General features: G+C 34.6%; 1 protein-coding gene across 1 annotated transcript in view; it reads right to left on the reverse strand.

Annotated features, from left to right (window-relative positions):
• The window catches only part of LOC144253271 (ras-associated and pleckstrin homology domains-containing protein 1-like), a 64825-nt gene that overhangs the window by 8636 nt on the left and 43623 nt on the right, over positions 1-12566 (reverse strand). The window contains exons 5-6 of the mRNA XM_077795066.1: positions 11854-12359; positions 2749-2829 (exon numbers count right to left, since the gene is read on the reverse strand). Of these exons, the coding sequence (XP_077651192.1) occupies positions 2749-2829; positions 11854-12359 (587 nt within the window). The remainder of the gene's footprint in view (positions 1-2748; positions 2830-11853; positions 12360-12566) is intronic.

Consider the following 12566-nt stretch of genomic DNA (forward strand, 5'->3'; position numbering starts at 1 on the left):
TGGAATGCATAATTAAAAAGAGCAACTACAACATTCATTGCTCTTATTCCCATTCATTTTTTGCTATTCACACATGATGGGAAACATGTATTCTTACATAGATTTATAAAACATATAATATGTATTTTGAGGAAATTTCTTGAAAATCCACTGCTATTCATCTTATAAAAGTTACTTTTTCAGAAAAAGATCCCCAGTAGAATATCTATATTCAGATTATTACATTTCAAATTTAAAAAGATGAAATAGTCCTCAGGCCATCAAAACAAATTATGATTTGGTAAGTGTAATCCCATATATTAAATTCAAATTTAAGGGTTTTTTTTTTTAAAAAAGAGATTTATTTAATCAAATCCACAAACTCATATCACCTTTAGACTTCAAAAGTCCCTAAATTTTTTTTAATTTGCTCAGTAAGAGGCAAGGTTAATTACATTTGCTTAAGACTCATTTTGAAATAGTAAAATAGTTTAAAATAAAAAGGGAGAAACCACTATGGCAAGCAACCTAAAAATGTCACATAAAAAATGAGAACACAAAAACAATACCCAAACATGACCTTCTGTATCTGAGTCACATATTTCCTCTAGAACTCTGTTCTTCATAAAGGGGTAATGGTGGGTCAGGGGAAACTGGTTACTGAGGAAAGATGCAGGAGGGATAAGAGGAGTGGTATGTAGTTGAAGAATGAAGAAGAGGAAATTCAGACAGTGATTTGGGCACATGACCCTATTAACCTCAGTCTTGGCACATGTTGCTAGTTAACAACAATATACACAGCTTCATAAAAATAGGGCCTTTATTATCTTGTATTTACCACTATAAACACAAAGTCAGAGGCTTATTTTGTAATCCATTTCACATGTTTTCTTTCTCTCTCCATTTTTTCCTCTCTCTTTTTTTAATTCAAAATTGTGTTTGGTTCTAACTTTTGAGCCTGGAACCTTATGCCAGGGACTGGAGATGCAAAAGTGACAGACATGTAGGTACACCTGCTGTCACAGAATTGAGACTGTAACAGAGACACAGGCCCACTGGAAACTATAATATAGTGTGTCAGGTAGCATGAGAGCAAGTAGGAGGTAAGTACCTAGGCCAAAATTAGTGGCTAAGTTGAAAAAGTTTGAATCCAGAGTAAGAGGCTGTGGGATGGAAGAGGGAGCAGACAGCAGAGAGATCTCAGAAGAACAGTTCTCAAAGAGGGTAGCTCTGTCTTCAAGTAGGCATTTCAAACAATGGTAAGGACATTTTGGGATGCCATAATGAAGAAAAGTGTTACTTTTTGTTACTTATCTAGTTTTACTGAGAGGTAAGTCAGAAATGGTGGATGCTGTGCAAGCACACACCCCATCCCACATAATTTTTTAATGTCCTTACATGGAAAATTATACAAATGGGAAATCCCATTTATAACAATCTGAGCTCAGAATCTAACTCCATTTTACATATAATCACAAAGTAAAATTTTGTGTAATTTTAATTTTAAATTTTGTTGTTGTTGTTTTTTAAGGAATGCTTTTACCCAGTAAAATAAATTGAGGGAATGCTGTGCCTTCTTTTGTTCAAAATTTATGAAGAACCGTTCACAGTGGTGGAAAATCATTTCAACAGTGGAAACCCAGCTTAAAGTAACAGTTACCCAAATCATAAGTGGTAGTATTATTGCACACTCTGTCACATACAAGTGAAAGAGAGATCTGAAATTTCATTGACTAGAATTAAGAACTAAATAATGGGACACAGGAATTTCAATGGGTTTCATTTATATGGATTGCTTAAAACATGTCATATTACTTATTTAAAATATTTATAACAATGAAAAATTTACATTTGTTATGGTTTGGATCTGAAACATCCCCAAAGTCTCATGTGTTCAGGGGCTTTTAGGAAATAACTGGAGCTGACTTCATTACTAGATTAATCCATTGATAGCTGAAGGGACAACTGGGAAGTGGGACCTAGCTGGAGGAAGTATGTCAATGTGGGAGTACCTTGGAAGGGTTTACCTTCTCCCTGGTTTCTCTCTCCTCTTGATGCCATGAGCAGAGCAGCTTTCCTCTACCATAATGTTCTACTTCACCTTAGGCCCCAAACAAGGGAGCGGCTGACCATGGGACTGAAAACTTTGAAACCATAAAGTAATTTGAAAAGGTATAAAGAAACCATACCCAGAATATTAACCAGTCATCTATATAAATGCATTAAAAGAAATATGTTCTTTCTTTTCATACTAAGTCTTGAAAATTCAGTGTGCATTTTATCCTTAAAGCACATTTCAATTTGGGTTAACCACATTTTAAGTACTTAACGGTCACGTGTGGCTAGTCTCAACCCTATGGAACAGTACAGCTCTGAAGCATCCAGATTTATCAACCGAAACTAGGTTTTCTGTTAAGAATTAGTACGGAAGTCATTCTATTTGATAACCCCCATCCTGAAGAATGGCTAAATTTATTAATATCTTAAGAAATTGACAAAAGCCCTTGACTTCAGAAGAAAAGAGAAAATGTGGTTTCTGGTTCCAATGCAAAAATTCTGTATGTCAGATATGCTACCTACCTAATTTACCCTCAGTATCAATATTCACTGATACCCTATCATAAAGGTGCTTATTTGGTATTGCTCGTATGATTTTTTACTTGAAAAATTGGTGTTATATGACAGGTTTCATCATTTGGAGTTCTATTAATGCATTCATTCCTCTCTACTGATATTTAAACAGTCCCATGACATGTTTACAGAACTTACAGGTGTCAGCTCAGCCTGTTCTTCTGTGAAGTCAATATGACGCTTGGCCTGCTTGCGGGGACATCTCAGAGAAATAGCATGCTGTGAAAATGGAGGAAGGAAGAAAATGATAGGTAAAGGAGGTGAAAAGGGCAGCTCTCCTTGTCATGCAGAAAGAAAAAAGGATCACTGAAATGAAACAAAAGAATAATGAAACAAAAGAGTAATGAAAAGTTACATGCAATTACCTTAGATTCTTTTATGCAAAAATTAGAGATTGGGACCAAATGATCCTAAGCCTTAATAATTTATGAATCATCTCCCTCTACCTCTGGACAATACAACTCATGGGAGAATTGTGCACAAACATCGTGTCCAATACCAATTCAGGCTGACAAACTTTAATTTGGCTTTGACCACGGTTTGGCAGCACTCTCCACCTCTACCCCTCACTCCGCCAAATCATCCTTTCATACCCTGTTCTGAGTTCTTCAAGCTTCTAGCTTCTCCCTTCCCCCTTGTCACATGAGCTCACTTCCCCCCATTACTAAGGAAATCACATCCATCATGAGGATATTATCACTAAAGTAAACTCTGGAACTAAATTCATATTCTTTCTCATATCTTCCCCCAGTTCTATATAAATAGCCTCCCCACCCACCAATATCTAACAATAACAAAACCAAGCATATCCCAGATTTTACTCATTCTTCTTTCAACATGAGTCTCTGATACTCAATGAGGCCAGTCCATTAAGGGTGAGGGCACAGGAGAAAAAAAAAAAAAGTTTCCTGGTTAAACTAGTATTTTCTCCTCTGCACTACCAATTTTCCTGAATTCATGGTCTAAAGCTTCTCCACCTTTTAGCTACTCACTTATCTCATAATTTCCTGAAATAATTTTTTTCTGAAGCCTTTATCCTTTGAATTGTAATGCATTCTGTAATTCATTGTCAAAGTCATTAATGATCTTTCAACCAAAAAAAGGTTTGTCTTTCCTATCATAGTACTTGCCACACTCTATAGAAATCCCTTGTTTGGTTTCAATTCTATACCCTTCTTTCTCACATGCTAGATCATCCTAAGGACACTGTAAATTATGATCCCTTACAGTCCAGTACCTTGCCTAGGCTCTCAAATATTTATGGAATGTATGGATAACTATTTCTGCTAGGCTTTCCTGCAACATGCTTGGTCAGATCAAGACAGTTTTTGCTTTTCCATCTCTAAATTTTCTCATTACACATGTTCTACAGCATGTTTCAACTGCTAGATCAAGAGGAAACCTATCAAACCTATATTGCCAATATCCTTATCCTTAGGACAAAGAAACTGAAGTTTAAGGGCTAAAGGGTCACAACAAATGCAACCAATTCTCAAATGGTTCAGGAAAAAATGTATACATACAAGGAATGAGTAAATGTGGCAAAATGTTAAAATTGGTGGAGCTGGTTAATAAATTTCATGAGTTATTTCTATTATTCTTTCAAGTTTTTGTAAGCTTGACAGTTAAATCTAAAGTATTCTAAAAGAGATGACTGACTACCATTTTGAACAGTATAATGGAACATTATATAGTTACTAAAATTCAATATATTCTTATAAAAACTATGTTGTAAAGGGACAAAAATACAAAATAAAACACACAAAGAGTAGAAATTAATTTCTGCTATTACATTAAAGAGATGAAAATGGAAAAACCAGACTATGGTTTATTTCATGTTAATTAGGTTCCTTTTCTACAAGGTACCTACCTAATACTTAAATAAACGATCTATCCCAAACCTAATCTTTACCTACTCTTTATCATATCCTAATCTAAAACATGTAGGAAAAATGAATTCAAGGATCAATTCTCCACATAAATTTTGCTCTTAACTTTCTCAGTTCCAAGAGCTTTCATTTGTGCTATAAAGTTATCAGATTCTGTATCAATCTTTCAAAATTTTCCCACAAATCTTTGCAAAATAAGTTATGGGTAACCTCTTTCTACAACCAAATGCTAACTTAAGATGAAGTATCATTTGCCAGCCAGAATCCTTGGGGTAGGAATGGGAGGGTACATATTGAAAGGCATTGATCGAAACACAAGAGCCAAACCATTATCAAGAAATGGCTTTGGGGCTGGGGATGTGGCTCAAGCGGTAGCGCGCCCGTCTAGCATGCGTGCGGCCCGGGTTCGATCCTCAGCACCACATACCAACAAAGATGTTGTGTAAGCCGAGAACTAAAAAATAAATATTAAAAAATTCTCTCTCTCTCTCTCTCTCTCCTCTCTCACTCTCTCTTTAAAAAAAAAAAAAAAAAAAAAAAAAAAGAAATGGCTTTGTACAAAAGGAGTGGCTACAAATAAAATACTACTTCCTCATGAGAGTGAATACTTTATATTACAATCAGAGAAAAGAAGTGGAGGTTTGTGCACCCACTGTTTCAGTAAAAGAGATGTACATCCATCTGTTACTGACACATATGTATTTTTAACAAGTGTTCTGTTGACAATAAGCATAGCATGACAAAAAAATGCAGATCCTGGAAATGGAGTGCCTGGGTTCAAGCCCCAGCATGGCCATTTACTGACATTTACTGACAATGTGACTTTGGAGTTAACTGTTTAACCTGTTTATTCATGTGTCAAATAAAGGTAAAAATAGCATTTATATATCATATAAGCGTTAAATGATAACTGAATTACATTACTCTAAAAACAGGAAACTGTCACTCCTCATATGAATTTTATTTAAGACTTAATTTATTCCATTCTTAAATTTTAACCCAAAACATTAAAAAATATACCAAAACACCACAAGATGGGGGTGTTGCTACACAGATCTCTTTCCCTTTTTTTCTCCTGTCCATGAAGTTCTGTCTTTAGGTCTCCCACTGAGAACACTGGCCAGTATTCTCATCTGGATTCCCCTTCAATTCTCTGATGAAGCAGCATGATATGGTGACATGAGGTCTACAATCAAGGGTTGCTATGTTCAAATCCTAGGGCAGATTATGCAGTCACTCTTTGCCTCATTTCCATACACTGTGTTTGGCAAAATTAGTGTGGTAAGACATGCAAAACCCAAAGCTTAGCACAGAATAAGCACTCAGTAAAGCTGCTTCTATTGCTTTCTATTTCCCCCTCTTTTCTCTTTGTTAATGTTTGAATGTTTTTTAAATCATTTTATATTTTAGAGACCCGATCAACTTTAAAAACCCATGAATATATTTCTATTCTTGTTCAAAACAAACAATAAAGGTTCTTTACCAGTTTTCCACAAACCCCAAACAAAACAGACCTAAATCAAATAAAGTCATTTTATTTCTGCAGAGAAGCGAAAAATGTAGATTCCCAAGAAATACACATAATGTGAGTTAGAGCATATATGCCAGTGCTGACAGAAAGTATATATGAAAAATGCTCTTGTGAACTAGATTTTCCCCCAGATTAACCAAATCTTCAGTCTCTTCTTTCATCTGATAGCTATTTCTTCTGCTGTTAAATTCACTAGGCCAGTCAAATTGGAATTTAACACCAAGTTGGTACACATGAAAAAATTTCAGTGAAGCCATGAGAAAGGTTGCTACAAGAAAAAAAAAAAAAAATCAATGTGTAACTCCAATCATTCAGATGTGTAGGACTTCTGAAGCTTTCAGAAAGTCCTGTGCTCCTTCCTATCCAGTTACTACTTCAGAGCAGTAAGATTATGCTTGCTAAGAATAATTTGGGGCTTTGAAGCTAATGGGCTCACACCCCATGTGCTATGAAACACAACTGCTGTTTTTCTCTTAATACCTCAAAATTTCTACACAAATTTTCTGTTGAAATACTTCTACAAGGTGAAGTGGAGCAGTTGCACTGAAGCTATGATATACATTGTTGTTTCACATTATAAACTTTAATACTGACCACTTGTTCATATTTAAAAACCCTCTACATATAAGGAAAAAAGTTATAATTTCAAAATTTTTAATAGCTCAGGCACTAGGCAATTTTTCCCCATTATAATATAATAAATCACCAAGTTATTTTTTAAGATACAGCAAAACCTTTTGAATCTATTATAAAACTAATTTTAATAGCTTTAAAAAGTCTTTTCATTTAAAAAATACATTTTCATATATAAAATTCCGAATTCTAGGGAATCATTAAGGGGTAAACACTACCAGAAAACAAATATAAAGGTATATTCCAGTATTAACTTTCAATCTATAAATACTATTTTATAGGGAATTTATAATATGCAATTATCATTTAAATTATCAAACAGCTTGTGCTGTTGTCTCATTGAAAAGTATGTTTTATTAACATGAATAAAAGTGCCAAAATGAGTATATTAACTGCAATCTATATTTCACATTGGCTGAAAAATAAAGTGCCTTTATTAGAATTTATTTCAAGTACAATGAATCGTACAATGAATTCTAATTTTAGAAGACCTAAAGAATTATCATTATTGCTGGTGGACTTCAAAAGAATATTGACTGAAATTATCCTGTATTTCACTTTTAAGTGTATCTTTGGAGAGTAATTTTATACGAAAATAATTCCTAATATTTAGGAAATAATCATTTTTAACAATCAACTAATATTAAAATTTTTATTAAAAACCAATAAACAGATGTTGTGGCTATGAAATTCAAATATAGACTTCTCAGTTACTTGATCTACTTTATCTTTTCAGTCTTAGCTTGAATGGAATAATGTATGTAACATTAGAATTCATTCATACTTTTCAATGAGACAACAGCACAAGCTGTTTGATAATTTAAGTGATAATTGAATATCTAGATAGAGATGGTATGTGCCTGGTGGAAGTGAAGGTGGTAAGCAGTGGTCAGACAGGATATATTCTGAGTAAAGCCAGTAGTATTTGCTGCTGGATCAGAAAGGAGGTGAAAGAAAAATATAAGCAGATAAAAGACATGGCAAGTATCTGATGAAATTAAAAGATGAAACAGTCATTAACTGAGATGAAAAAAGATGTGGGAGAAGCGAGTATGGAGAAAAAGATCAGGGTTTCAGGTTTAGATCAGGTCATCCAAACAGAGACACTGATTAGAAATGGAATGAATACACCTGGAGTTCAGGGGAAAGATGCGGGCTAAAGATACTTGTATTTTCTTGAATCTAAGATGACTTGATGCTCATTAAATCTGAATAACTTAAAAGTGTTAACCGAAGGCTTCACACAATACACTCTTATTTGGAGCATTGCTAACAGGTCTGATAGATGCATTCTGATTTCAGGATGTGATTGCTTAACCACAGCACTGTGTTAGGCCAGATATATACATATATATATATTTAGTTGTAGATGAAAACATAATATCTTTTTTTTTAACCTTTGTTTTTATTTATTTATTTTTATATGGTGCTGAAGATCGAACCCAGGGCCTCGAATGTGCTAGGCGAGTGCTCTACCACTGAGCCACAACCCCAGCCTCAGATAATTCTTTTATGTGTGGGCTGACCTATGTACTGTAGGATGTCAACAGAATCTCTGGCCTCTACCCATCAGATGTCAGTAGTACCCTCCTATCATGGGCAACCAAAAATACTGAATGTCTTTTCAGGGACAAAGAGCCTCTAGTTGGGAACCACTGCTTTAATGGGTTCAAATAAAGTAAAGGAAGGCACAAGTAAGTCTTAAGTAAGAGAAATTAAAATTAAAATTTGGAGTTGTCAGTACACATGGATGAGATCAGGAGGAGTACATATAAATAGAAAAGTAGCCTAAGAACTGTGCCTTGGGGTACTCCATAGTCAAGAGTTTATAGATATGAAGAGGTGACTAAGAAGAAATGGCAAATGAGGTAGTTCCACTCTTCCCAAATTTTTTTTTTTAATGACAAATTCCAAGAAAACAATGGCGATTTTTGGAAGCTAGAAAGCATTTACCTGAGAGGTAACTAACTTAGCAGACCCAAGAAATATGAATGCTGAGCCAGCACTGAAGAAAAGCAAAGTATCACCTCAATTTATATCATGTAACCTCAAAAATCCCCCAAAGTGTCAGCAGAAGTGACAGTGGGACTAAAGCAGGAAGACCCTTTACTTGGCCATTGGCAGTGGTCTCAGTTGGCTGATAATCACTCACAGAAATCCAACAGACCTCTGCTTGGTATGGGGTTCACTCAGTTCTGCAGAAAGAAAAAGAGAATGCTGGCATGCTAGCATTAAATACACCATCTTCAGAGGGAGTTCACACTACCCAGCAGGGGCCTTTTTTGAGTCCACAAGTGACAGCTCCTCATAAAGGACAGAGACTATGTGGGCAAATGCAAAAATCACACTACTCGGAGAAACTTCACGCTCCATGGGAACCAGTAGAATCTTTTAACAGCCAATGAGGACAAGTTCCAATGCTCCTCAGGGACATGTTCATGCTCATCGACAAGCATTACACTGTACACCAGGAAGTCAAGTTCTGCATCTTCTCATAGGCTTATATGGTTCTTCACGAACAGTCTTCCTAGTCTACCTAAACTTAGTAATCAGGGGTCCATTTTGTAATAAACACTATTACCTGGAGACATTCTATACTTAATTCCAATCCAGTATGTTTCCAGGAGAGAACACCAAGAAAAGGAAAAACCCCAAAAAATTTTCATGAAAACTTAGGGCTCAGATCTACTGTTAACTTTTTACCTCGAGCAATGATTCTTAAATGATTTTGTCCTTCAGGGAACATTTTTAGTTGTTACAACTAGAGGGGAGTATGTACTACTGGCACCTAGACAGTAGAGGACAAGGATGAAGCTAAACGTCCTATCATGACCAGGCAGACCCTCACAAGAGAAAATGCCAATAGTGCTAATGGTTGAGAAACCCTGATCTAGAAAGATCAGATGAAGTTCATATACTGAACACTGAGGATCACCTCATGTCTAAACCCTTTTTTCTCTAAACACTAGCAGTGAGGCATATGTCCTCTGTGCAGGAGGACTGAAGAATCTTCTCTGCAGAAGGTTGCCACTCTGGGGAAAAAAAAAACAAAACTAAATAATCCTATAGACTACAAAGACAAAACAAACACCCCACTCCAAATAAACAAATAAAAAAAAAAAACACAAAAAGAACAAACCAGAAACTAAAGATGAAATTAACAGAACACTAAACTTGTTTGATGCAAGTGAGAGATTTAATCAACAGGGATAAAATTTAGAATTACAACAGTGATAAACACACAAAAATTTAATTATTTTATAAATCTAAAGATAATTATGAATTTTAGGGAAAGCAAAATGAGGTTTCAAAAAGGAGATGTAAGAGATTACAGTTTAAAAGCAAATTGCAAATACATAATCATAACAAAAACAATGAATAGTAACCCTATCAAAATACACTGTGAGAATGGAGGAACAGAAGTACAAGGAGTTGTCTAAAGACAGCTATATTCTCATTTTCCAGAGCAAGAAGTCAGCAGACAATACACATAATGGGAAAAGTCAGGAAATAGTGACGTAAGTGTGGATTTAATGGTAAGAAGTTAAATACTGTAAGAACTAGTTAAAATAGTAGGAAAGTGCTTATCTCTGGGAATAGAATATGATGTGTTAGTATAACAAGTTTTTTGTAACAAATCTCAAAGAGCTATTTGAGTTTAAAATGTTCTTATAGAACTATTTAACTCTATGCATGGAAAACCAATTACATTTTTTTTTTAAAATTGTACTTGCAAAAAATAAAAACAGTATTTCTTTTGAGGATAACTGGATATATGGGTTTGGGATCTATAGAGCTGTCCCAATTTACTTGATTTGAATCAGAACAGAGCAGACCTCCCCCCCAAAAAACACATTAAATCAAGTTCCAGGCTTGTTAAATCACTTTTCTATCCCCTCTGGGTGAGGCAAAAGAACAGGCCAGATGAGACTTTTAAGTCCTTTGCCTGCTTTATTCACCAAACCTTATTAAAAGTATTATATTAAACATTACAACATTGAATGCTAGTGTCCTTGCCCATGGATATCACTAGATACCATTTGAAGTATGTTTGCTGGGAGAGAGGGATTTTTCACTTTTTACTTCTTTTGTCCTTACATAGTTTGAACTTTTTTGAGTGTATTTTACAGACAGAAAGATAAACACACGTTAGAATATCCTTAATAATTAGTTTATAATCTGTCCTCATGCATCTTGACTCAATTCAACATACAAGATAAAGAGTAATAAAGAAAATGTATCTGCAATAAAATATTGCTTAAATCTAAGTAGATGTATCTAAAAGACAAGAAAATGACAAGTAACTGGTGCTAATTATAATTTTTGAATATTATAAAGCACAAACCAGTTTTCAAATTCTCTATAGGTAATTAATATACCATGTAAAGTTTTATTTTAAATAAATGAAAGCATATTCTTTAGATCGATATGATTTGCTAACTTTCTCAGCAAGAAAACTCAAATTTACCTCTAAACTGCCATGATTCATGTTTCTTTTGAGCTCTACAGTACTAGAACAAAGCTAGGCCCATGAACAAATATACTAGGAGTTACTCACTTATGTAAATTAATCTAAATAATAAAATCAGCTAGGGAGAAAAAAATCAATAATGTCACATAATAAGCATAAATTTTAAATTTTTCTAAATTCCTTAAACAATATTTTATAAGATTTAACCTGTTGATTTCCTTCTTGCTTTTTGTTACTCTGTAACAGAATTGTGATCTTCTTGATAAAAATGAATGCATTCTCCTTCACCAAACTCGGCTTTTGTTAAACTTATTGCAAATCCACTACATCACACTGACTCTTTGATAATAAAATGGGGTAAACCATGAAAACTAAAATCTTAGAGAACTACAATGGGAATGAATGTTTTTCTTATGTTCTTATTTAAATACATATGTTGAAAAGCAGTTATCAACTTAGTAAATATTAGTGGCTTTGGAAATCACATTTCAATATTTTTTAATTACATGAAATAACTGATATAAATTCAAGGACTTCAAAAAGTCAAAGAATGAAAAAAAAGAAATTAAATGTTTTCAAAGTCATCTTTGTGACACAGCCATCACTGACAAGTTTTAAATGTAGAAGCATTAAGAAAGTTTAAACTTAATTTTTTTAAAAATAATTTCCCCCTTATTTAACTCTAAAATTCCAGGAAGAAAAAAGTTCCATCCATTTACCTCAGTAATTGGCTGCCCCTGAGATGTCAAATCCAGTTCTTGAGGGCGTGTCACTTTATCAATATCCAAAGAATCCATGCTAGAGGCTGCAGACGTGATGCTAGAACGTGAGGAGTTACTAATAGAGCGAACTTCAGCATCACTCACTGTGCCTGCTGATGCGGTTCTTCTGTGCTGATTAGTTACTAAGGGCTTAGTATCTTCTAGTAGAGATTGCTGAGCAGCCTCGTCCATGCTCAAGGAGGCCTGTTCTAATTGTGCAGTGATGTCATCTAGAGAGTAGTTAGCATGAGAAGGTTTAGTTATCCTATTAGATGAAGAAGATAATCCTTTCAATGTGCCATGTTTTGATGTATGTCGGTTAGCAGGTAATTTCTGAGTAGTTTTTGTTTCTGTGACTTGACGCTTACTATTTCCTGAACCAATACTGTTGAGCTCCTGCTCTATAGAGCAAAGATCGGCCATCAGGGCATCCAGATCAACAGTCTCTCCCTGATTCAGAGCTTCTGCAAAGAACACACATTTCCAGAACACGCTTAATCAGGATTTATACATTCCATTATAAATCAGTTAAATATGGGGGAAGAAGCAAAAGAATTCATCCCATTGGGTCTTAAGCTAAACAAAGTATTGCCAATAGTTTGCTTGTTTTAAATTCCAAAAGAAATTTTTAGAAGAAACTAGTCCACGTTTTAAGATCTCTAGTAATCGAG

This window comes from Urocitellus parryii, chromosome 1 (genome assembly GCF_045843805.1).
Source record: "Urocitellus parryii isolate mUroPar1 chromosome 1, mUroPar1.hap1, whole genome shotgun sequence".
In the NCBI taxonomy this organism is placed as follows: Eukaryota; Metazoa; Chordata; class Mammalia; order Rodentia; family Sciuridae; genus Urocitellus; species Urocitellus parryii.